At 38.6% G+C, this 817-nt stretch overlaps 1 protein-coding gene across 1 annotated transcript; it reads right to left on the bottom strand.

The window, feature by feature from the left end:
* TRIADDRAFT_34308 (uncharacterized protein) lies at positions 1–711 on the bottom strand (the record flags this gene model as incomplete). Its single annotated transcript, XM_002118482.1, has 1 exon — positions 1–711. One exon carries the CDS (start codon positions 709–711, stop codon positions 1–3), a length of 711 nt encoding a protein of 236 aa, XP_002118518.1.
* Between the last annotated feature and the right edge of the window lie 106 nt (positions 712–817).

Below are 817 nucleotides of genomic sequence, written 5' to 3' on the forward strand. Positions count from 1 at the left end.
TTATGAAATTTTCTCTTTAGGAGCTTTGGCGCAGCAGAGGGCTTTTACACCTCTCCAAATCAACTGCAAAATTTTAACCGTAATCGCAAGTAACACTAATAAAACTACATAAACGTCTATTAAATGCAGTTCGTACCATCGCAGATTATACTCCTCAGTTCGCAAATATTCGCCACCATCACAATTTAATGCATATTCCATCCAATCAGCAGCTTCTTCCACAGGCGTTCTACCATTCGGTCTATTTTGAATTAGTTTGGAAACTTGCATAGAGCTATTTATAATGTCTTGTCGGGTAGTAACATTCATAATTGCATAATACAGATCGCTTTGTGTCATTTCTTTAACATTGAGTGTTACACCTACGTGTTTAGATGATATTTTTGTTGCGTGAATTACTTGATCACCAGCAACTGGAATCCCAACCATAGGTACACCATGATATGCACCTTCAAGAAGGCTATTCATACCACAATGTGTTATAAATGCCTTGGTGTTTGGATGGCCAAGAATATCGTTTTGAGGTACCCATTTCACAATTTTAATATTGGGAGCGATGTTATCAGGAATTTCCTCTGTATTTTTCCAAATGAAATTATATGGTAACTGACCAAAGGTATCAAATAACATAGTGATATTGGTCACATACTTTAAGGCAGTTACGACTGAGCCAAACGAGACTAGCACGGTTCCTTTAGGATTGCTCGCCATGAACTGCTGTAAATCATCAGGCAATGGTTTTGCGGGCTTAGGAAGTATAGGTCCAACTACTTTAGAGGTCGGGGTAATCGGGCGAGAATAATCAATAGCAAAGTCG

This window comes from Trichoplax adhaerens, genomic scaffold (assembly GCF_000150275.1).
Source record: "Trichoplax adhaerens TRIADscaffold_127 genomic scaffold, whole genome shotgun sequence".
In the NCBI taxonomy this organism is placed as follows: Eukaryota; Metazoa; Placozoa; class Uniplacotomia; order Trichoplacea; family Trichoplacidae; genus Trichoplax; species Trichoplax adhaerens.